The 22797-nt window shown below is 46.3% G+C and overlaps 1 protein-coding gene across 7 annotated transcripts in view; it reads left to right on the forward strand.

Moving 5' to 3' along the window:
* The window catches only part of SRGAP2 (SLIT-ROBO Rho GTPase activating protein 2), a 93696-nt gene extending 71276 nt beyond the window's left edge, over positions 1-22420 (forward strand). For 4 of the 7 annotated variants that reach the window (XM_065698720.1, XM_065698718.1, XM_065698722.1 and 1 more), the window contains exons 15-23: positions 1103-1180; positions 2717-2851; positions 4122-4227; positions 4572-4796; positions 7261-7340; positions 11163-11343; positions 11537-11683; positions 13672-13999; positions 16549-22420. In XM_065698720.1, coding sequence (XP_065554792.1) covers positions 1103-1180; positions 2717-2851; positions 4122-4227; positions 4572-4796; positions 7261-7340; positions 11163-11343; positions 11537-11683; positions 13672-13999; positions 16549-16932 — 1664 coding nt within the window. In that variant the 3' untranslated portion in view covers positions 16933-22420. Of the gene's footprint in view, positions 1-1102; positions 1181-2716; positions 2852-4121; positions 4228-4571; positions 4797-7260; positions 7341-11162; positions 11344-11536; positions 11684-12777; positions 13355-13671; positions 14000-14493; positions 15146-16548 lie in introns of those variants that run through there. The other 3 variants (XM_065698723.1, XM_065698724.1, XM_065698725.1) reach the window with 3 other exon arrangements.
* Positions 22421-22797: the final 377 nt, after the last annotated feature.

Genomic DNA, 22797 nt, shown 5'->3' on the forward strand with positions numbered 1-22797 from the left:
ACAGAGTCAGGCAGTGGGTCCCATTTCATTTGCCTTGTTTAATTACCAGATTAGAAACTCTAATCTCTAGTCCCATTCTCATCATCCTTAATCCTTCATTAAGGCCATACTTGGACATTAGCTGGGAAAATCATTGAAACCACATTGTAGTGAGAACTGGGCCTGACAAATGGGGCACGTAGAATCGTCTAGGTTGGAAAAGACCTTTAAGATCATTAAGTCCAACCTTTACCCCAGGACTGCCAAGGCCACCACTGAACCGGGTCACTGAGGGCCTCCATCTACACATCAGGAGGTTTAGACTCTTATTCCTGGGTTAGCTTAGTTGAGTCTGTGAGAAAATCTGTCCCATTCCTGCGCTGAGTGTCCGATCATGGCACAAAGGTGCAGTTTGGACTTAGAAGGGGTGTGATTTTTATACCACAAGCCCATGTTAGGCAGCAGCAGTGCTAAAGCTGCCTGACGCACGCACACTGCAGGAAGGAGCGTTGTTGGAGGTAGCCTGACTGACATTTGCAGTGTGTCGCTGTGTAGGTGTGGGATGAATGTTATTTTCCTTCTTGCTTCCCTGCACTTGGGATTGTTTCTTTTCACTGTTGAGAGCAGCGTGTCGCAGCTGCCTCCTTTATAACTGGGGTTTCTGATGTTGCTAATGCTTCCTTTCTAGCAGGAGTGGCTTAAAGCCTAGATAGGAGGTCAGGCTGGGGTAACTAAATGCTTCTGTTTCAACCGGCTGATTTGCTCTGGGCCTTTCAAAATAAGGTGCTTCCTTGTGTAGTTGGCCATATTTTACCTCTGGCTAATATACTGTTAGTTTATGACTTTCTGTGGGTTGCAAAATCCTTTGGGGACCCTTCAGGGCAGAAGATAACACATGTGGCTGTTGGAACCCAGGCACTCTGTCAGGTTACAAAGAAGGGTTAATATATTTTCTCTATGTGCCGAGTTCTGGTTTTACATATTCTGAACGTGCCCGGACATACAAGGAAAATACAGTGGGTTTTTTGCCTGTGTTACTTATGTTTCCTTTCTCATCTAGGTTAATAGCTGATGAAGGTGCCAGCTTATCTTATCTTACTGTTATCAACATCTCATCTTATAGGTTTGCAGCATGAAGGAATATTCCGAGTGTCTGGGTCACAAGTTGAAGTGAATGACATAAAAAATGCATTTGAGAGAGGTAAGGAAAATCTATTCCAATATCTGGGAAGTTATTGCCAAATGTATGAATTTCTCCTAAAAAGGCCTGGTTTGAATGCAGCTTGTGAGATTTGGTTCCTTTGATTCTTGTGTTTCATGAGTGAGCCCAGCCCAGACACCTCCCCAGTGCTCATTAACCTTGAACACTCACTTGTTTGGCATTATGCTTTATATCTTGTAGAGTCTCTGTATAATAAATGCTCTGAATTCAATCTTCTCTGGTGTCTGATAGCTTATTGATTATTTGTAACACGAAAGGATATAGAGGATTTCATTATCGGGTGTAACTGCATTTCCCTACCCTCTCCCCCTGTTCTTTGCAAATAGGCTGGCTGCTGGAGGGGGGAATTTGATGTTTTCCGTGTTACTGAGGCACAGCTAAACTACATTTCTAAATGTCAGCAAGGGAGAGAGTACATTTCAAGACACAGTTAACTTGACACAGCTTTTAATAGATTGCATTTGGGATGTGAAGAATCATGCCCTACACAGGCAGAGAATGGCTGGGAGCCTCCAGACCCATCAGTTTCTGGCTGAGCAGGTTCAAGGGACTGGATCCTCAGGCAGTCCTCGCAGCCTGCCTCCCCAGTCCTCCTTGGGTCACTGGAAACATCAGGACTTGTGTCAGTTCCCTGTGTACCTCACTAAAAGAAGAGAGTTAGTGTATTCTGTGCTTGAGGGACAGGTTTTAATGAGGCATAGCAAGTTTATTTTGCTTTTAAGAAGAGAGACATTTACTGAACAGTATGTGTGAAATGTGGCATCTCATTTCCCCCATCTTCCTCTCCATCTACCTGAGAATGAAAATCCTCAGGACTAGAGAAAGCAGAATGTGTCTCATAGGCTGAAGTTTACCTTCAGGCTTTCCGTCAGAATCTGACCCCTTTTCACATAAAGCCAATACCAGTCATTTTGGGAACGGAGCCAGTTGTTCCTGCACTAACATGCAGAAATAAAAAGGTGATGTTATATTTCTTTATTTCATCTTGCTTGTCTCCATAAAGCATATGATATACAGAAGTGACAAAGCTAACAATAATGTCTCTGCAGTTTATTACTTCAGCCAGAACCCTTGGTGGCAGTTAATATCAAGGATAATGCTCCGGTTTGTAGTAGCCCATTTATTATCCGGTGTGTTACTAAGATAATAGGCAAGCTTTGGTAATTTCAGTCACATAATGGATATATATAGCTTCAATTTGAGGATTGCCCCATCATTAAATCTAATTATATCTGATAGGGAGTTTTCCCTAGGGAGCAACTCCTTAAGTGGGCATCTTTTCTTTTGTAATCCAGACAAACTGTGGCATATCTGCAGCAACAAATTATCTGTCAGAAACGCTCCCCCCCAACCCCAGCCAATTCAACATTAGGTGCTTGTGGTGCAGTTGGAGTAGGTGGGATTGACTTTGTGCTGCGTAAATCCTGTTCTCCAGCTGAGGTGCATCCTTCCAGTCTGGTGCTTCTCTCCACTATTCTGATTTTTCTTGCCTGCTTTTCTTTGCTTGTCACAAAGGGGAAGATCCGTTGGCTGGGGACCAGAATGACCATGACATGGACTCAATAGCAGGAGTTCTGAAGCTCTATTTTCGAGGGTTGGAGCACCCTCTCTTCCCCAAGGACATCTTTCATGATCTGATTGCCTGCGTCAGTAAGTATATGACGAGCTGAAAAGAAAGAGGATTCATTTTTCTCATCTCCCACTTTTTTCTCCTCCTCTTCCCTTTTTTCCTGACTGCAAAATGACCACTTTGTGTGGTTCTTTTGGTTGGGTTTGTGTTGCAGTGGATCCTGGTCTCTGTTAGCCACAGGCTGGGCAGTTACCTGCTCGCAGGGATTTTGCCATGAATGAGCAAGGAGATAGAAATGAACAGATTTCAAGGGTTGTGTCATGGATTTTTTTGAGATGCTGCTTTGTGATAGGATCCTTTTTAAAACAGAATAAACCCAAAACCTCCACTTGTGAAAAATAACCTACAAGACCTCTCATTAGAAGGCATCAGAAGCAAGTTTCTTGCTCTGGGTGCTTTCCTTTGTGGTGTTAGATGCACGCTGCCTGTATGGCTGCTGCCATGCTGCTACATGCTGGGACCATGACATCTCTTCAGCTGGCAAGGCAGCAGTTGTCTACCCTTTAGCTTCATACCCATGAGGGGCCATGTCTTGACTCCTGTTCAAGAATATCAGTCAGGAGGGCAGTCCCAGTCAAACTGTTAACATTTTGGATGGTTTCACAAGGTGGTTGGGGTAGGTTTGTGGGGTTTGTCTGGGAACAGCCTCATTTTAAATGGCCTGACTATTGCCATGTCCTTCAGAATCAAAGAATGGTCCTATTGTCCAAGTATAGTGACATGGCCTTTGCGGTGGCAGCCTTTGAAGTAAAGCAGAAGATAAGTGCTTTTAAAACAGCTTGTGGTTTTCTTCTCCTGATAAATGCATTTACAGGGCTGAATTCACATTATGTGAAAAGTAGAATGTGCTTCCAAATCACTTCTCCCTTCTGAGATGATTTATGCTGCCCACTTCTTTCTCAGCAGCTGCTGCACACAGAGCTTTTTGCCTCACCCTGTAGCTATGTTAATTTTCCTCTGAGTGTTGTACAGTTTCTGTTTTAAACACCCACCTTTCTGAGCTAACTTGAATGAGCTATTGTGCCATTGTTGAGACAGATGACATCCAGTGCTCCCACACTAGGAAGGAACTTGCAGTGAAGTTCCACGTGTTGAGGAACCTTCATTGTCAAAGGTTCTTTGCAGCAGGTTCTGCTGCTGAGCAGCGCTGGAGGATCTTTCATCCTACTGCTGCTCTGTTGGCTGCTCACCTAAATCATCTGTGTAGGAACCGTCATAGGATGCTGGTTGTGGTTGGACTCGGTGGCAAGCTGCAGGTAGGGTGACTCTGTTGCTCTTTCTTCCTTTCAGCAATGGATAATCTACAAGAGCGAGCGCTCCACATCCGGAAGGTGCTTCTGAACCTGCCGAAGACCACTCTGATTGTAATGAGATACCTCTTTGCATTCCTCAATCAGTGAGTATCCTTGGGAGCACCGTGGCCCTTGGTATAAATGGGATGAATGAGAGAACTAACCTTAACATTGCTGCATGGGATCTGAGCAACAGTTCAAGGTACAGATGCCACCATAGCTTGCTTTTGAATCTGCCGTCCTGGGTGTTTGAGCCTTGCCAGAATTCATCCCAGTGATCTGAATGCAATGTCAAAGAAGTTACAGAAATGAAAGTGGATACCATTTAGGTGCAGAAAGCACAAAGCAGACCTTCCATGCTCAGCTGTGATGATGCATGATGATAGCAGATGACGATGATGATGTTTACTGCTGTTAACCCTCCTCCCCACTTCTGTCTTCTTTGCAGTTTATCTCAGTTCAGTGAAGAGAACATGATGGATCCCTACAATTTAGCCATCTGCTTTGGGCCAACACTCATGTCTGTGCCTGAAGGTCATGATCAAGTCTCTTGCCAAGCTCATGTCAATGAATTGATCAAAACCATCATCATCCAACACGAGAACATCTTCCCGGGACCGAGGGAACTGGAGGGACCAGTGTATAGCAGAGGTGGAAACACCGAGGATTACTGGTAGGATAGAGGAGGAGATGAATGGGTGGATATTTATTTATTTACTAGCTGCCAAAATCAATCTTCTTTAAGCCATCATTTCTGTTTTTTGCCCTTCCTTCTTTGTTTTCTCTCCTGCTTTTGCCTTTTCTTCCCTGCTTGTCTTGAGCGCCTTTGCTTCAGACACAGGGGTCACTTGCAGCTGAACCTGGAAAGCTTGTGCCATGGTTTAATTTCCAGGGCAGAGCTGCTGGTGGGGGAGGGAAGAGGCAGGAATGCAAAATCACCATTTCCATCCAGCTTAAAGCTCCCGGGGCCTGGCCGCGTGCGCAGCTTGAGAGGCACATCTGGAAGCAATTCAGGCAGCGCGGCTCCTGTCATCTGGGGTGGAAGGTTGGGGAGTGGGGGAAGGAAAGGAGGTGTTTGCTTTCCTACCGGCCAAGCTGCTCTCTCCCTCTGAAAAGGAGGAATGTTAACTTGTGTCCGGCTTCTCCCCCCGGCTCCCCTTCCCTCCCCCAGTGTCCCAGGAATGCAAATGATTATTTTCCTATGCTAAAATAAATCCAGTTTTGAAAGGCAGGCACTCTGGTGACAGAGCAAGCCTTGTCTGCCCAGCTTGCTTCAGGATAGCTTTAACTATCAGCTTGCTCCACGTACGCGGGTGAGGAGAGGCTCCTCCGGACTAACTGCTGCGTGCAGAACACTTGCCAGAACCTCTTTTGGAAGTGCTGTTAATTTTACCCCTTACTCTGATGTTTTTAACTGATGTTATATGTGAAGGAATTGTAGAGAAAATGAAAGGGAAGAATCTTTGTGACCTTCAGGAAACACATTCACTTTGCCAAGAGGTTTTGTCCCATAAGGTGAAGGGAACCAGAATGTTACGTGCTCAGCATGGGTGACACCTCACTTGAGCATGTAGGAGGCAAAATGTCCTGGAAGGTAATAGTGGTTTTCTGAAGGCATTCATTGCCTTTCCTGACCACCCAGACCTGAGAACCTATTAAGGAGAGGAGGGTAGAAGCAAGCAAGAGGGGACTGCTTAAAGCCAGGAAGGAGCATCTGGTTCCCATTCAAGCCTTCTCATAGCCCTGGTATTTAGATAGTTGTTAGTTATTGCCCATAGGGCTTCTCACCGCGGAGTGTGCAAAGCAGCAGAGAGAATCCTTGTACTTCAGCTGCATCATAGAATCCCAGAATGGTTTGGGTTGGAAAGGACCTTAAAGCTCATCCAGTTTCAAGCCCTTGCCACAGGCAGGAACACCTTCCACTGGACCAGGTTGCTCCAAGCCCTGTCTAACCTGGGATGCTGCAATGGGAAGCACTGGGTGGCTGGGTTTCACCCCATGGCAGGGGGCTGGGAGTAGGTGAGCTTTAAGGTCCCTTCCAACCCAAACCATTCTATGAGTGTATTCCAGAGCTCACGTGACAGAGAGACTCAGTCTGCAGCGAGGACAGGGGTGTTTTTGGTGGAAAGTGCTGTTGGAGGCATGGATAGGAAAAGGCACGTGGGTTTTGGCTGTATGCATCATTACTTCACAGTCTGTGTGAAACTTTAGCCCTCAATGCTGTGTTCCTCTTGGGACTTCCATTTGGCTTCAGATTCTTCTGTAACTTTATTAAGTAGCATAAAAGCTTCTTTTTTGCTTTTCCTCTCTGCTCCTGTCCCAAGGGAGCTGCTCATGGAACTTCTTACCAAAACATAACCTTTGGTTGCCACTTGTCTATTGATCCTGTCAAAGCTTTTCTTCATAAAGGAGTACTCTTGGTGGTTTAGGTGCTCTGTGGATAAAGATTTCAGGCAATTAATCCGGCTGTGGGAGCTGTTTGGTGAAACGAATGGGACAATTTAACTTTGTGATAAAAGGGAAGGAGGGAGATGGCAATGGAAATGTTTCAGACCTGGAAATACCATTCTGAATTGAGACATCATTTCCCTCAGGAAGTGGCAGCTCTCTCATCAGTCATTTAATGGGCTGATTACAGCTGAGGGTGGGCAGAGAGGAGCTAGGCCCAGCATGCTGTCTGACCTCTCGACATCTCCAAAGGTCTGGGTTATAAGACCTGAAGTTGGACTTTCCTGGTAGCGCACAAGAAGGTTATAATGAAGGTGCTCACTTGGCTTGTTCACATGAAAACTTGGTTTTCACTCACACTAACATAAGTCCATGCAAATGCATCCACAGATTGTCTGTGGCAGAGGGACCCAGGTATTGGTGCTGAGGCACTGGAACAGGTTGCCCAAAGAAGTGGTAAATGCTCCATCCCTGGCAGTGCTCACGGCCAGGTTAGACAGAGCCTTGGGCGACATGGTCTAGTGTGAGGCATCCCTGCCATGGGTGATCTTAAGGCCTTTTCCTACACACACCTTTCTATGATTCTCTGACTTCTGATATAGATGTTCCTGGTTATCTTTGATTACTGTAAATGAGGAAACTCAGTTTCTACCAGTGTAAATCACCGTCTCTATTTCCTTCTCCTGTAGTGAAAGCCCTCACGGGGAGAGAGCCTCAACAGAAGATTCTGTTCAGGATGTTACAGCTGAACACCACACCAGTGATGATGGTATGTGGAGTCTATTAGCTGCTTGGTTAACCGGTGCAACCTGCTGTGGGGGAGGCAGAGAAGACAGTACCATGCAATTTAAGTTCAAGATGAAATCCAAATCAGAGTTTAAATTAGAATAGGCACTTGAAATGTCACCTGCAGCATTTGATGCCAAGAAGTAAAAGAGTATAGGATCAACAGGAATCTTTGCAATCTTATTTTGAAAGTATACCTTCTTTTCAAGGGCATCTCATCTTAGCATGGCTGTTTGAGCCCATCTGTACCCTAGAAGGATCCTAGAGTTGGAGAGCCAAAGGCTGGATGTGTTTCAGCGCTCCCATCAGGTGGTGCCAGGCATTTCTCATTTGGGAAGTCTTTGGCGAGGGAACTGGGAGGGCTTTGAGCCCCAGTGGTTCTGCTTTAAGGAAGAAAGCAAAATCAAAACCTGTTTGTCTTCCACTGAGAGCCAAGTTTTAGGGTAGAGAGTCCTCTCTCATTGTGTCTCCTTGGGGAAACTCTGTTATGTGAGCAGTAAAAAGGGGTATCAATGCTTGGGATTCTGTGGTATTTCCCAAGGAAAAGGTGATGCTTCAGTCCTTGAGTGTCTGTAATTGATGCTTCCAAAGCTGCCTCCTGTGATGGGAAATGGCTGTATTCATGAGCCTCATGCAGAGCAGAGAGGTTACTGGTGTGAAGTGGTGATCCCCCGAATACTGACCAGCAGGTAAAACAAACTGACCAAAGCAGGGCACAGGATGGGTTTATTCTTGTGGTTTGGCCCTCTGCAGTTCTTCTGTGGTGGTTTTACTTGTGATGGCCTCAGTTGTGAAGGTGGGGAGCAGGGAGCATTCCCTTAGAATTAGGTGGCATCCTTTTTGAGCTGGCCTTCAGGAAGGTTTTCAATAGCCCTGCCATGTTCTGTGCTGCTTTTTGCTCTCTTTGCTGCAGCAGTTGCCTAACAACCCTTTCCTATGGCGTTCCTGTGCTCCTGCTGGCTTCATGGTGTTCACACAGCAGTAACACAGTAAAGGATGTTGAGTGCTGCTTTGCAATGCTGGAAATCCATTCTCCCTCAGCAAGGTCAAGCACTGTCACAGCAACTCCTCACCAAGGTTGTTGGAAAGAAACACAAAGCCTACAGGAATGAAGCATGAATTCACTTGAACAATTCTTTCTGTAAAGTGTTAGATTTTTAAAACCCATGAGAACATGCCCTTTGTGAGCTTGTACCTACAGAAAGGGCAATTTCATTGCTGTAATGGAGGAAAGGCTAACTCATCCTGCACTGTAAAGCCCAGGACTAAAGCCTGCAGGCTGGTGTGCACTTGCGTTGTCTCTGATGGGATTTTTAGATCACTTCTGTGGCTAAGAGGGTGCAACGATGAGGAAGTGAGCAGTTAAGAGATGAGAGAAGGACACAGTTTTGCAGCCTCTGGAACTACACTGCGTGGGGGCCCCGAGCAAGGTAAAATTTGGAGGCGTATTGGATGGAGTTCTGCAACCTACATGGAATATTCCATAGGAAGCATTTGGGAAGGAGCGTTTGGCACTGAAGCAGAGGAGGGAGCTGGGCCTCTATCTCTTAGAGGGAGCAGAGCAGGGGCTGGCTAAGGAGTATCACATCCTTCTAATGGAGCTGTGCAGTGGCACACCTTGGGCACACTTCTCAGAGGTGCAGCATACAACTCCAGCATGGATGTTGTTAGGTTTTTCTCACTCCTTCAGTGTTCAGATGTGAAGCACTTGCTCCTTTAGCTCTCTCATGAGGCTGGCACTCAACCCCCTAAAGTAAATCTGTCCTCCCAGCCGCCTTCATCGGAGGAGGGGATCAGTTTTGGGGTTGGGGGAGAGGTTGTGTTTTGCAGAGCACCAGTGCTCTTGACCATCAGCCTCCAGTGAGTGGACACTCTGGTTTGAGACAGGCATAAGAGGTCAGAAATGCTCCAAGAGAAGCCAGTCATATGCTTGTGAAATTATGGGGATGAGTGGAAAGATTTTAAGCTGCTGCTTTCCTGTGCAGGCTGTCAGACTGGCAGGGATGGTTGTTTGGCTTAGCCTGATTGCTCTTCATTCACACAGCTCTTCTCTCTGAGCATAAGTGTAGTAGGAAAAAGCTACTGGAAATTAGAGGCTAAAATCACTCCTCTGGATGAAAGCCAAAGTCCTAAAAAGCAAATTGGAAACATAAGAAACCTGAGTGCTGCACTCATCTGGAACAATAAACACTTGTTAATGAAACAGATGGAATTTACCAGGTCCCATCCTCTTCGTGAATGGAGGGGACACCAAAACCCAGCGTTAGCTTTTCCTTAGTGTTAGGAAGCAGCTGTCTCCAGAGGCAGAACAGGCAAAAGGAATGAAGGGGCCAAACCCAGGTAACCATGTGCTTTGGGGAGTCTGGAGCAAGGTGGCTCTTGCAGGCTGCAACCATGGGCCAGGCTCTTCTCATGCCTGCAAATCTCCCTCTGGTTGCTGAGAGCTGATAACAGGGTTCGTGTGAGGCTGACCACAGGCTTACCTGAATGTGTGATTTGAATCCTGGCTGGCTGGTTTAGTAATGGATGGATTTACAGCAGTTCCTCAAGCCCAGCAGCTACCTTGCTTGCCTATGGGCAGCCTTGGATGTGTAATTCTGATCTCTCATATGCTCTCCCAGTTGTAAAAGCTGTGGCTCATGTTTGGCTTTTCAGTCCTTCTGGCTGGCTCTTGCACTGCAGAAGCTTCTGTGATACAGAGGAGATCTCAGTATGAAATGGCTTCTTTTCCTTGTCCAGGAAGAGCAGCCACAAATCTCTTTCTCCAGGGAAGAACTCAATCTCCATGGACTCCTCAGCTCTGTTAAAGCTCCTTTAAAGTAATTAGAGGCTGAAGTCTGCTGGGGCTGTGTGCTTGAGCTCATCTCCATTCCCCTGATTCCTGCCTAGAATCAGGAGCTGCCTTAATGTATATTTAGGCTGAACCAACGGCAGATTTTTCTAAGCCTCCAAAATAATCCACATGAATTTCATATTGATTTTCCTTAGCTTCTAAATGCCCATATTGTCCCTCTGTATAATAGCAGAGGCCTGCAGGGACCCAGATTAGTGCCTGGTTGCAGACACAGCATGGCTGTAGTTCAGATTCCAGGAGCGGTTGGATTCAGAGCAGGGTAAGCAGCTCCCAGCACAGTGGTGCTGGGCATGATGCGGTGCTGGGGGAGCAGCTTGCTCTCCTGAGGCTGCACAGACCATGGCTGTGGGGGCACTGCATGTTTTCCTTGACCTCCATGGATGAATAGCACAGCCTTCCACAGAGCCTGAATCCGGTCTCCTGGGTCAGGTGAACCTCACAGGCAGGAGAAACTTCCCCCTGAATGGATGCTTTATTTCTGAAGCAGCTTGGAATGAGAGGATGTTTCCCTCCCTAAATGCCAATAACAACTCCTGCCTGCCCAGGAGGTTTACTTTAACTGCCTTGAAGGAAGCAGACCACAGGCAGGCTTTTGTCTGGACCGTACCTGGTTGCTCCTCAGTTTTGGTGTTTTATGTTATTGGGATACTAATTTTGCCATTGCCACTTCCATCCTGGTAGATTTGAATTGCTGAAAGTGGTTTCTGACTTGGGAAACAGGAACGTGTCCATCCCATAAACATTAGGGAAATGCTGAAATAGCAACATCCTCCTGTTATAGGGGTTCCCCTCTGAATCTCGCTGCTTCAACCTTCTGCTGCCTTAAGAAGCAACATTTTATCCTCTTCCATGCTCTCATCAGAAGCTGTTTTCTGGTAGGTTTAAACTGTTGAATACTTACCTGAGCCCAAGTGTTTAGTGAATTATTGTTTATTCCCTTCTATCTCCTAGAGTGTGAGCCCATAGAAGCGATAGCGAAGTTCGACTACATTGGCAGGACTGCACGAGAGCTGTCCTTTAAGAAAGGAGCTTCTCTCTTACTCTATCAGCGGGCCTCAGATGACTGGTGGGAGGGACGCCACAATGGAATTGACGGCCTTATTCCTCATCAATATATCGTCGTTCAAGACACGTATGTTACCCTTGAAAGCCCATCAGATATCAGGCTCTCTCATTTGAAAGACAAATAATAACTCTTAAGAGAAAGATGCTAGCACAGCGCTGTTGTCCTGTATGTGTGCTCGCAGAAATACGCGGTGCTGTGATTTAAAGTCACTGCTGTTGGTCCTGTTTGGGTTGTGATTTCCTTCCCTCCTTCTTCCTAGTGAGGATGGTGCCTCCGAAAGATCCAGTCCGAAGTCTGAGATAGAAATAAACTCTGAGCCACCGGAAGAAAAAGTGACGGCTCGAGCTGGTGCCAGTTGCCCAAGTGGGGGCCACGTCGCAGATATTTACCTTGCAAACATCAACAAGTAAGAACAGCCTTGCATTATTACACTTTAACTGTACACATCTTGGTGATGGGTCCAGGAGAATACTTCCTTCCCTGGCAAAGATGAACTAATGAGCGCTGCCACCATTTTAATCTGCTTCCCCCTCTTCTAACTTGATCACATTTTGCTGTCCCCTCTTTCTGTGTCATCAGCGTGGCCAATGCTCATTTAAAATCCCACTGGCTTCTCCTCCCTCTCTCAAAGGTGCCATCTGTTCCCTCTTGCCCAAATATGTCCTATTTTCTAAGCTCAGCACACAGAGCAAGGGAGGGGAATAGCAGAATGAGTTCTTGTAATCATGTGTTCCCATTCGTTATCCTGTCCTGTGATTTGTTATGTCTCATTTACAGTTAACATGCTTTAGTTGATGGGGTGGGCGGCAATTCCTTCAGAAACTAGTGTCACATTCCGTGCTGAATGACATAGCCTCAGCCCACCATCTGGCATTGCCTGTAACATTCTTTGTTTCTCCAGCACTTTTCACCTTAGGTTACTAACCATATGCTTGCAGTGCAACAACACACCTCCCTGTTGCTGACTTTACCTTCTCAACCAGAATTTGTTGCTTTAGCCAACATTCAGCATAATAAAACCCCTGTGTAATTAAGCTAGCAGCAGACTAAATTCCTTGTTCTGTTATAGATTTATTCTAGACCAGACTTATCCCCCATATCTCTCTGATTATTTCCTTAGTATAAAAAAACCCCACCTATCTCTATTGTGCAGTGAAGATATTAACATGAAATTACAGTATGATGGGAGTGGATATTTTTACCCTTCAGTTAATGTAACAGAGTGTGGTCTATGAAGGCATTAACAGAAATGAATCCTTTTTAAAGGTTTGGACCTGCTCATGTCCTACACAGAGCCTGGTCCTTAGTTTATGGGTGTATAATGAACAGACCTGTGTTGGAGCTTCAGCATCTGCTGGTTTTGGTAGTGTTGTGTGTAGTGCTGTATGTAGTGCCTTTAAGCAGCCTGGGTAATGTCCACTCCCGTATTTTTTCCCTTTCCTAGGGAAACTGATATTTAGCAATAGTAGCATAAGACTCATTTTGTTGTTTTTTCTTTAGGAATGAATCTTCTGACCTATGTGTGAACAGACTTGAGCAAAATTAAATCAGATGGTTTCGCAATGACAGTTGTGCCACCCACTGAATTATTATTTGGATGCCAAAATCCTACTGGAGTTAACACTTTCTTGCAGTTACTCATGGGGCTGGTGCTATATATAAATGGATCCTTCCCTGTATAATGGATGCCAAGCTTCAGACCTATGGCATAAAGTATTCTGCTGCATTGGCCTTCATGTGATTTGAGTGGAATCGTGCTGTCAGACCGCATGGTGCTGGGGTAGAAACTAAATTGTTTGGACCAGCTCATCCATTTGACATCATGTTTTGGTATATCTGTAGCCCTACACAGATAATGCCTTGTGGTGCTGCTAAAGCAATGACAAAGAAACATCTCTTACCACCAGCAAATACTGGAAATTGTCATTAACCCCAAACCGAAGGGGTTCTTTGCTTATCAGTCTCTGAAAATAACAACTTGATGCCTTGGGCCAGGAGCTTAGTAGACTTATACTGTGTCCTCCAGTCAAAAATTGTAGCTCTGCTCTTCTAATGTAATAAAAACACATCATCAAAACCTGTCGATGGCACAGAGGGTTTTTTTTGTTCAAATATAAATCCTTTTTCTCTTGACCAAGTTAATTCCATCCGAGTTCTCCGTTTTTGTTACGAATGTGCACAGCTGCCAGAAACTCAGTCTTGTTGTTAGAAATGTTAAACTGGAATGATTTTACTGTTTCCACAAAGACTCCTAAAATCCCGGGTGTATTTGTAATCTGAGCATCTTCATGTCTCTACCCATTGTCCTCTGTGTTGTTTTGGGGGGATATCTTCAAATGACAGCCCGTTACGTGTACCTGCTTGTATTGATTTGTTTTGCTTTTGTGACTGAAGGCAAAGAAAGAAACCAGAGTCAGGCAGCATCAGAAGAGCCTTCCGTCAAAGTGACAGCCATGGACTAGGTAGTTCAATGGCAGAACCAGCCTCCCCAGGAGCCATAGCCGGTTCCAGACCCTCATCTCAGCCCATTATGAGCCAAAGTCTTCCCAAGGAGGTTCCAGATAAATGCTCCATCAGTGGCCATGGCAGCCTCAATTCTATCAGCCGACACTCGTCTCTGAAGAACAGGATAGACAGCCCTCAGATCCGGAAAACTGTGACAGCAGGGAGGTCCAAGAGCTTCAACAACCATCGGCCCATGGACCCTGAAGTTATTGCACAGGTAAATGGGAGTGCTTTGTCTTAGATTTGTTTTGGAAACTTGAAGGATGTTGGATACAATGAGACGTTTTAATGCGAGTCTGATACAATCTCTTCTCCCTTCCTTTCTGTCGATGCAGTATTAACTTACTGTGCAGCTTGAGTCTAGTCTTTCAAGCTCACTTTCTGTAAGTCACTGAGACTGCTTTCATGAGCAAAGATAAACACTCAGGTCCTTCCTCCATAAAAAGCTTGGTGCTGTTCATGCTTCAGAATTTAGTTTCAACAATAAAAATGTCCAGTTCAGAAAGTTACACGTATTTCAAAGCTGTCAGCAGAAAATGAAGCTATCCTGATTTCAGAACTTGAGAAAAGTAAAGTATTTAGTGTCATTTTAACAGTCTCCTGTCAGTTGTGCAAACTTGCCTGTGGTTAGACACTGGAAGCATGTGGAGTAGTACAGTCAAAATAAAAGCAGGCTGCTGAGTTGTACAGGGCATCTTTATGTGCTTACAGGATTCACCGCATGATTGGAAACCAACTTTGAACACAATACTGCTAGTTTTCATTAGTCATTTCTTCAGACAAGTGCCTTGAAACGAAGACAGGCTACTGATGCTTGTGCAGCTGTGCTCAGGCTTAGCAGAGCTCTGCCTCTGGGACTGACTCTATACCCTCACCTGGTAACAAGGCAAGTCAGCTCTGTGTCCACCTCCGGGGCCTCAACACAAGAGGGATGTGGAGCTGTTGGAGCAAGTGCAGAGGAGGCCACAGAGATGCTGCGAGGGCTGGAGCAGCTCTGCTCTGGAGCCAGGCTCCAGGCTTTTCAACAGAAAACGGTTGAAAGTCAGGCTTTGATTTGAGCAAGCGACGGCTACTGACGGGGTGAATGATGCAAACAGTACAGATTTCCTTCTTCCATGAAGGATCTTCCCTTTCTCCCTCTCCAAGCTGTTAGATGTGCCTGCACATGCATGTTGCCTGTACCAACTGTTTTCAGTATGTGATGGATCTATCTAAAGCCAAGGAATGTTGGGCTCTCAGATTACAAAGCCCTGGGAGACCCAACTTCTCTGCCTGGTTCAGGAGTCAGGAGGTTTCTAAGGAGCTGCGGGAAGAGATGTGAAAATTAAACTTAATTCTTATTGACAAAACAGCAACCCCAAGTAATAAATAAGATCCAAATAAAAACCTGATCCGTATTCTGATGGGAGGTTGTATTTTGTTGGGTTAATGCCTTTAGCCCGTTTGTTACAGTAGAATTATAAGGTTCTTGTTTTCATCTTTCTTTGTCCTTCCGAGGCTTTGGTTGACACAAATCAATTTGTTTTTTCAGTTACGCTCTAACTGAAATTGTTTGGTGTCCTCTTCCTGCCAGAACCTGAACTCCATTGTTCTTGTTGGAGAAGAGTCTGGGGAGAGAAAGGAAAGAGGAGGGGGGAAAAGAGAGAAAAGGAGTGGGGAGAAGAGAATAAAAGAGGGGGGGGAGATAGAAGGAGGGGGAAGCTGTGTTAAGTGAGTGTTTCTCATTGCCCTGTACTCTCTATTCAAACACCAACTCATCATCATTGTGCATTTTACATATTTTCCCTAACTTCATAAGTAAAATGTGCCTGGCCTCAAGATAGACTCGGGGTGTCAGATTACTGACTCTGGCTTCCTCCACCATTCCTTCCCTGATTTACCTTCCCCACCCCCTGAAAAACCTCTGAGGAAGCTCCAAAGCTGCAGCCAAACCGTGAGTCAGAGCCAGGCTGAGCTCCTCTGCTCTCCGGTGGATGCGGAGCTCCGGTGGGCTCAGCGCGCGCAGGCTGGAGCCAACGCGTAGCTCCTGCTACAGCCAGGCCTCAAGTCTGTCTCCTTAAGTTGTTCTTATCAGGGACATCTCCTTATCAAGTTTATCTCCTTAAGTTCTCCTTGTATTTGTGAGTAACTGTAATGCCTTATGAGAGGAACAAGTGCCAACTGCAGTTTGATAGAATCAGCCAGGTTGGAAAAGACTTTTAAGATCAAGACCAACCTGTACCAGCACTTCCAAGGCCACCACTGAGCCCTTCTGACCTGGGTTCGGACAACTTGGACAGCAGGAAAACCAGCAGGAGCACACAAGGATTTCAGCAGTTGGTGTGTGCTCCATCAGTCAGTGTCAAAATCATCAAGCTTTTCTTCAAGAATTTACTCTCCTGAATCTCATGTGCCAAATAAAGTACAAGAATGGGTCCTCATGCTTTGAATCCTGTGGTTTTTTGTTCATTGCTGTGTTTTGGGATTGTCCTTGAAGTCCAAGCAGCACCAGGACCAGTAAAGAACCAGATTCGCATTGAGACAGTGCTAGCAATGACTTTGCTCCCTGACATGGAAAATATTACTGCTTATTGGCTTCAGTATGTACTGCTGTGTAGTTTGGCATGGGTTTCACTTTGACACCTAAAGGTCCTTGCCCTCCGGTTGATTGGAGTGTTGGTGTTTACAGGCTGAAAACAAACACGTTGCTCTCAAAGGCTGCCTTGCATCTCTGTATTCACGGGTCTGGGTTCTGGTCCTCACTCGGTTCCTCTTTTGTGTTTGCAGGATATTGAAGCCACCATGAACTCTGCTCTGAATGAGCTGCGGGAGCTGGAGAGGCAAAGCAGCGTCAAGCACACACCAGACGTTGTCCTCGACACCCTGGAGCCCTTGAAAACGTCTCCAGTGGTGGCCCCCACCTCGGAACCCTCCAGCCCTCTGCACACTCAGATCCTCAAGGACACTGAACCAGCTTTCCAGCGCAGCGCCAGCACCGCCGGCGACATCCCCTGCACCTTCCGGCCCGTGAAGTCAGTGAAGATGGCCACGCAGGTGAAACCTCCGGCCACGCGGCCCAAGCCCACGGTATTCCCTAAAACCAATGCCACGAGCCCCGGCGTTGCCTCCTCTGCACCTCAGCAGCCTGCTGACAAGTCCTGTACTGTCTGAGGAGCTCCACGCTGCTGCTCCATGGATACAACTGTGTCGTTTCAGACGAAGAGACTGTGTTAAAAGACGTGAAACTTCCTATGTAACTCCTGCTTTTGAACTGAAGGTTAGTTGTGAACTGCTCCTTCCTGCTGGGAGCACTTCCTGGGAGTGAACTAAGTGGTAACAGCCTCATCCCATGTGCCCGCATCAGTGATGTCTGTCAGGCTGCGCTTCGGAAATGCGGGATCGGGTCACTGTGAAGCTGAGGAGGAAGAAATACACACACGAAGTGATGAGTTGGATCTTGGTTTCTAGTTGATGCCTTGTTCAAGTGTTTGGCCACTGAAAGGAATACTCAGTGGTGTCCTGTTTTGAATACTGGTGTAGTGACTTCTATATTCTGTGTTTCATTTATCACAGGGAAACAATAGGATAGATTTTAGTCTACTGCATGTTTTGGTGCCACTGGTTACGTGGAGCTTGGACATGCCCCTTTCTTGTGCATTCTTACTATGATTACGTCACCCGCTGGTGCCACAATGGTTTAGGGTCTCTCTCAACATCCATTCCATCCTCGGGTTTTGTTGTTTGCTCCCCCCAGGGCCAGGGCTCTTGGCCATCCTGCCTGATGCTTTAGTTGACACTTGTCGTGAAGAATAGTTCACTCTGGAGCACTCTTAGGTTTTGTGGAGTTCTGCGTAATCTGTGTCTGTGCAAATACAAACAAACATGTTCCTGAGGTTTAGGAGCAGAAGAAAGAGCCCAGTTGTTCCTTATGGACAGTGTAGCTGTTCCCCCCCCCCCCCCCCCCCTTTGCTCTCCCATATTTAAACCCAGCTCTACTGTTTCTGAGTGTAATTTGCAGCCCGTAGGCTGTGATGTGGTGTGTGGTCTCGGGAGACTGAATGTACAAACAAGTTAACTTTTGGAAACTTAAGTGTACTCTGATGGGAGTTCATTTCCTAACGCACACATTCTTGTTTTGATCATACGTCAGGATGGATCCTTACCAAAATCCCTGTTCTGAGCACTGTAAAAACTTCAACCCAGAAGTTCTCAATCTTTGTTATCTTCTTCCTCTCCCTGGTTGCAAACGCTTTGGTCGGTGGTTGTGACCACTGTGAACTGCTTAAGGGATCCCTGCTCTCATAGAGCAGTGTAGGAGATGCTGCTGGGGACAGTGATGGGACAGCATGCAGCTTCTGAGTGGCTTCCCTATGTGCTCGTTGCTAGGCTGGCATGCCCTCCGTAGGACTAAGACATGGGAATGAGTGCTTAGGACTTGTATTTATATGGCAGGCAGCAAATGCTTCAGCCTCTAGCAGGCTGCATGAACTCTTTTGTACTCTACTGAGAATCTTCCATAATGCTGAAATTTATTTAATGAAGCAAAATAAAAGGCATGTGCCACTTACAATGGTGAAGATCCCACAGTCCTGCAGGAGAGGAGACTCTGGCTGACCCTCAGTTCACCTCCTTCCCAACCTCTTCTGGGATTTAAATGAAACCCTGCACATCTCCTGTTTTCATCACGTAAATTCAGGCAAGGACAAGAGAAGAAAAGTCATTTTTCTCTCCCATTTTGCTTTGAAATCTGTGGGTTTCTCACCCTTGGCTTCCTTGTGACTGCAGTGGTGTTTTCAATAGCACTTGGGAATTCAAAAAGAAGAAACAGAACTCGCATTTCTAAGAGCAGGTTCTGAAATGTGCTCTTCTGCTTCATTTAGGCTGGGGCTCTGAGAAATGGGCAGGGGGTTACTGGGTCCCTGTCCATCCCCACACGCACACCCCCCTACAGAAGTTATATATCCATGTTGAGGATGGCTTTTAAAAACACCAATGTTCTCTGTGCCCTACAGTTGGGGAACAGCAGGAAGGTCTCCATGAGAACACTGTTATCCGTTCTTCCTTAGCTGATCTGTAGCAGCCATTCCCCTTGGGAAGCGCCGCGGTACGTGTGTGGCTGTCACTGGACCATGCCCCGTTCCTCCTGCGGGGGAAGCTCCCCAGCAGTGCGACCAGCGACCTTTGCTCTCAGGTTCTGATGGACTTTTGCCACCAAGGAATCACTTGTTCTTTTGGGGAAAACTAGGATTAAACTTGTAATTTTTTGCTCAGGCAGAACTTTCCGGCATTTCCTTTTAAGTAGGGAGGGTTTGGGTTTGTTTTCTTCCTGGTCATGAATGACCAAAGTTAATCTGTGTCAAGAGCAGGCTCTCTGTACATTTACTTCGACTCATTTGTAATGCCTTATTTTCTTTAGACTTTTATGCCTAGCAGTCATGTTTCTAAGAATTAAGTGTCCAGCCACGCACAGCACATTTGGAGGAGATGCTCTTTTCTACCTTCGGGGTCTGAAGTATGAATGGAAATTGAGATTTAACAAAAAAAATAAGACTTCAGGTTACTGTAACAGCAACTGTCTGTATCTGAATTACTGTGCTTATCTCTAGCATCCACAGCTTGGGGACAATCCTACTGTCAAGGGGAATGTGCTTAGCAGGATAACCTGTCTCTTGAGCAACTCAACTGGAATTTTGGTGTGCACTGTGATTGACACTTCCACTTGACAGCAAGCAATACAGCAGGCTTGAACTCATCCTTCCTCTGCCACGGGCTCCGGGTCTGGCCAGCCAGCAGGAAATTCACACACGCACACACATGGGAGGATAAAAGACATAAAAAGGAACATTTGAGCTTGCCTGCTTCACCCTGTGAGCATACAAGGCTGGGAGAAGTTGCCACAAGTGGAGAGGTGGGAAGGAGACACTGGAAGCGTCAGCACCACTCCTCGCAAAGCCAGTGGGCATCTCATTGACGAGACCAACATAGGGTGGACGAGCAAGACACGGTGGTTTGCTTGGGGAGGTACCAATGTTCCTTCATACCTTCGTACTCAGAAGAAATCTCAGCTCTTCCGTGGAGATTCTCTTTCATGACTTTTATGTAATGTTTGTGTCAAATATCAAGACAAGAAGTGTTTGATAACTGGAATAATGTCTGTCTGTTTGATAGTGCTTTGTACGAACAAAGGATTCTTGTTCAACAGATGCTGGATTGAAATAATCCAAAGCACCGCTTTTAAAATAAAATACCATTTTAGGTGATCAATCTTCATCGTTTCTGAAGCTCGAACCTTTCATGTTTTCTCTCCCGAGCTGGGAATTGAGCAGCGTGGTTCAGCGGTTGCTGAATTCCTGCCTCTCCAAGGTAATCCAAAGGCTCGTGCTTTGCAGTTGTAAAGTTGTTATCCATGTCAAAGCAGTGGGACATGAGCACACTCTCACTTTTCTCTGTACTGGCTATCTCATTGCAATGAAAATGATGAAATCATTAGGGTGCACTGTGACAGCAGCAGAAAATCCTTGTATATGTATGTATTTTGATACCTGTTCCAAAAGAGTCTTTGGGTTTCCTGTGATGAATACCTCATGTGTCGGGTTTGGGGAGTTTTATGTTGATTTCTTTGTTGATTTAATTGTTAAGGCAAGATTGTTCTTGCACAAAAGTAGGTTAAGATAACCGAGTTCTCATTTATTTACCGAATCAAAACCCTGCAGAGCTGGGCAAGGAATTCCATCTGTCGTGATTCCCACCTCACCGTTTGGAAGAGCTCTAGCAATATTATAAGACAAAAAGAGGTCGTTGCAGATGGAGTTTGCTGCCTTATTTCTCTTCTTCTGTGTGTCAAACCCTCAAATTCATTCAAGAGATGTTCTTCAATAGAAATAAATGTCTCTGGTGAGCACTTCAGCTCCTTTCCATAGGCATACCTGCGTGTGGATGCTCTGTTGCCTGAGGAAATCCATACTGAGGGAAGAGGTAAAGGAGATGATGCTCTCAGCAGGGTGTAGCTCAATAGGAAGGCAATGGTAATGATGGAAAACACCCCTTGAGACAATTTGCCTGTTCAACCTGGGAAGACATTGAAGTGTTGGGCCTCAATCCAGCCCCAATCTGCCTGTTGCCCCTTGGGGTTCAGGATGTGGGGCTGCTGCAGTGGGGAAGGTCGAGGGTACCTGCACTGGGCAGGGTCAAGCCCTGGCTGCATTTACTCACGGGTCTGTGAGCTGCAAGGTGGGCAAACTGCTTTAAAAAGAAGAGTCAAAGGAAAAGTGGAGCATTTGGGCACTTCCGTCACTAAGGAGCATGAACAGAACAGAAAATGGGTTTAACAGCTTGGGGCTTGATGTATTTGGAGATCCAGGTTTCCCATTCGTCACTTGGCCTTGGCAAACATCTCACCAGCGTGGTTACAGACATGAAGCTGTCTCCCTAGCAGACTGGTGGCACTGGAGGCCTTCATGAGAGGCAGCGATGTTCTCTCTGGGATGGATATTGCTCCCTGTGGAATCTTCCAGCCTCCGGGTCTGGAAGGAGGCCAAGTGCTCACTGGCGCTCTAGACTGAACTTTGGGGTTTGAGCTGAACGCATCACTTTGGAAGAGAATCCTCTCTTTGGATCAGCTTTCTGCTCGTCTCTGTGTGCGACAACCTGGTACTTGAAAATCGAACTACTTGACCCGCTGCCTTGCGCCCACCAGAAGGCGGGTGAATTGCTTTCCAGGATTGCTTTTAGGAGTCTGATTTTGGTGGATCTGGAGATGCCAAAACTGCAATTCAAGACCTGGAAAACGTGAGGCTTCTTTTTTAGTCTGGTTGGGTTTCTTTTTCCTCCGTTCTATTTTGTGCTTCCTATAACGTAGTTTGAGACAAGAGTGGTGGTGTTCAACCACAGGCCAAAAAGAGGTGAAGGTCGAGAGGGAGGCAGCTCCCTCCTATCTAATACTTGATATACCAAGCTTCATACAGGGTAAATATTTAGCAGTTTGCAATGGGAACAAGAGACGGACCCTTCCTTTTCAAGGCACTAGAGTAACCCTACTGCTGACGGGGACTTCACCAGCCTTTCCTCTCCAGTCCTGGACTTGGAATGACTGAAGTCCAATGGGATGGACTCGTGAGAGTGCCAAACTGCTGGAGCAATACTCGGGAGCAGCAGGTTCCTCAAGCCCAGCTCCATGTAGCCAGACGAGGGCAGTTCTTGAAAGCCACCTCTGCTGTGTTCCACAGGCGCGTGGTGGTTCCTGGGTCTGCTGTAACGTAGGGAATTTGGGTGGCAAAGTGGAGAAATGTGTGTGTTTTCTCTGTTGGCCTGAACCCTGGGTCCAGCGGTCGCGGGCTCATTGGGTTTAGGGCTTTATTAGCAGTTGTCTAATGGTGGGATGGAATGTTCTTGCTAAAGCAGTTTCCATTGTTTCATGTCTTCTACACCAATATATATACGGTGTATATATTAAACTGTGTAAAGTTGTACTTTGTATATAGAACTCTGTACAATATGGAGGTACATCCCTTTTTTTGTTTTCCTTTTGGTACAGTATTGTACAGTATTAGGAGTAAACGTGTTGGAAATGTTAAATCCATCCTGGGGCAACGCAATGTATCCATTGTCATTAGCAATAGTTTTGGAGAAATAAATGTTTTGGGTATGGTGGAAATCCTGACCTGTGGGTGCTGGTACGTGGTGTACGGAGCGAGCGTGAGCGAGAGCCGGGGCCTGGGTGCAAGTGGAATGAGAGGGAGGATGAGGACGATCTGCAGGAGCCTTCCTCAGCTTGGGGGATCCTCAGGGTTGTTTGAATGGTAACCGGCACTGGTGAGCATCATCCCGGCGTGGTTTGGGTTGGAAGGGACCTTAAAGCTCCTCCAGCTCCAACCCCTGCCAGGGCAGGGACCCCTTCCACTGGAGCAGCTTGCTCCAAGCCCCTGTGTCCAACCTGGCCTTGAGCACTGCCAGGGCTGGGGCAGCCGCTGCTGCTCTTTATTCCTTAGGCTTTGCTGCCCTCAGCTGGAACCATCGCTTTCATCACGAGCTTGGGGC

This window comes from Lathamus discolor, chromosome 19 (genome assembly GCF_037157495.1).
Source record: "Lathamus discolor isolate bLatDis1 chromosome 19, bLatDis1.hap1, whole genome shotgun sequence".
Taxonomy (NCBI): domain Eukaryota; kingdom Metazoa; phylum Chordata; class Aves; order Psittaciformes; family Psittacidae; genus Lathamus; species Lathamus discolor.